The sequence below is a fragment of the Pundamilia nyererei genome, unplaced genomic scaffold, assembly GCF_000239375.1.
Source record: "Pundamilia nyererei isolate P.nyererei 1_Seehausen unplaced genomic scaffold, PunNye1.0 scaffold00785, whole genome shotgun sequence".
NCBI lineage: Eukaryota > Metazoa > Chordata > Actinopteri > Cichliformes > Cichlidae > Pundamilia > Pundamilia nyererei.
In genome coordinates, this window is record NW_005188186.1 from 56652 (window position 1) to 58125 (window position 1474).

Consider the following 1474-nt stretch of genomic DNA (forward strand, 5'->3'; position numbering starts at 1 on the left):
GAGCTGTCCGAGGCAGTCGCCATCGTCCCCGCCCCTCAGGGTCTGACGTTACCATGGCCACCACCCGTGATCTTTGACCCTGACCCCTGGCACGTCCACCTGGACCTGCACCGGCGCTCCTGCCCAGAGACATCCAGCAGGTGAGTTCCTCTCTGTCAGAGCTCCAGCACAGCAGGAGGTCTTCATCATGTCCACCTGAGAGGTCTTCATCCCTGCTGGGAGGAACCCGCCTGCACGCTCTGGAGGAACATGGAAGGGAGGTTCAGTGTTATCACGCCTCCTCACAGCTGTCCTCACAGTTTGCTCTCTCTGATGATGGTGAAGCTTCAGTTTGTACAAATCTCTTCCCGTGCTGTTGTTTTCCTCTGCAGACGCTCCGGCTCGTCCTCCTCGGAGGTCGGTGGCTCACAGCACGAGTCCAGATACAGGAGACTCTCGGCTCCTCCGAGCAGCTCCTCAGAAACGCCTCCATGCTGCTCCTTAAGCGCCACACGAGAAGAGGAAGATCCAGACCCTCCATCCTTCAGGGGCTCCAGGGGGGACCTGGCGTTTCCGGACTACTCTCTGGGCTTGACGGAAAGCTCCACCCCTATCACCACCAGCCTGCAACAGGACCAGCAGGAGAACCGGTCTACACAGAAGGAGACCAGTAACAGTGTCCCGGAGGGGAGGAGCTCCAGGACGCTCAGGTTTACCAGGCAGCAGAGCGTGGGGGGGGCATCCTCACACTCCCAGGTCTACTACCCGTTCCCCAGCAGGAAGACGCCGAGGATCTCTGAGGCCGCCAAGAGGCTGGGGATGTACTCGAGCTTCTGAGGAGGACCGGATTCAGCAGCAGGTCGTCCACGTGGAGCCTCAAAGGGATCAATACGCGATCGATCGATATCTGAACTGATTAATACATGAACTGAGTTTTTAAAGAGCAAAAGTTTGATGGTCCATCCTTCCCTGAGCTTCACAGAGGAGCTCTCATCATCATCACCTGTGACATCTCACTGGTTATAAAGAGTTCATGTTAGCGGCTCGGTCGTACATGAAGGTTCAACAGCATCATTTGAATCTGTCAGCAGACCTTCAGCTCTGTTATTATTATTATTATTTATAATTACAATAAACGCTTAAAAATAGATCTTTGATTTTTTCTTAATTTCACTTTTCGCTTTAAAAATAGTTTTTACTTAATTTTTACTTTAATTTTTTTTATTTTGTATCATGTACTCTTTTAAATTTTATTTAGTCTATAATATAATTTCATACATTTTTTACTTTATTTTGAATTGATTTGTATTTTATTATGTACATTTTTAATATTTTTGATTAAATTTTGCTTTTTTATTTTTTCCAGCAAGAGAAACCAAACACATGTTCACGAACTCGTTCACTTTATTTCACTAAAATTACACATGAATAACTAACGCTGCCTGGATCCAGGTGATGAAGCAGTGGGAGGGGCTTCAGTCAGAAACGTCACAGA

General features: G+C 48.0%; 1 protein-coding gene across 1 annotated transcript in view; it reads right to left on the minus strand.

The window, feature by feature from the left end:
* Positions 1–955: 955 nt before the first annotated feature.
* LOC102195103 (xylulose kinase-like) overlaps positions 956–1474 on the minus strand; it is a 3639-nt gene continuing 3120 nt past the window's right edge. The window contains exon 6 of the mRNA XM_013908011.1: positions 956–982. Coding sequence (XP_013763465.1) covers positions 956–982 — 27 coding nt within the window. The remainder of the gene's footprint in view (positions 983–1474) is intronic.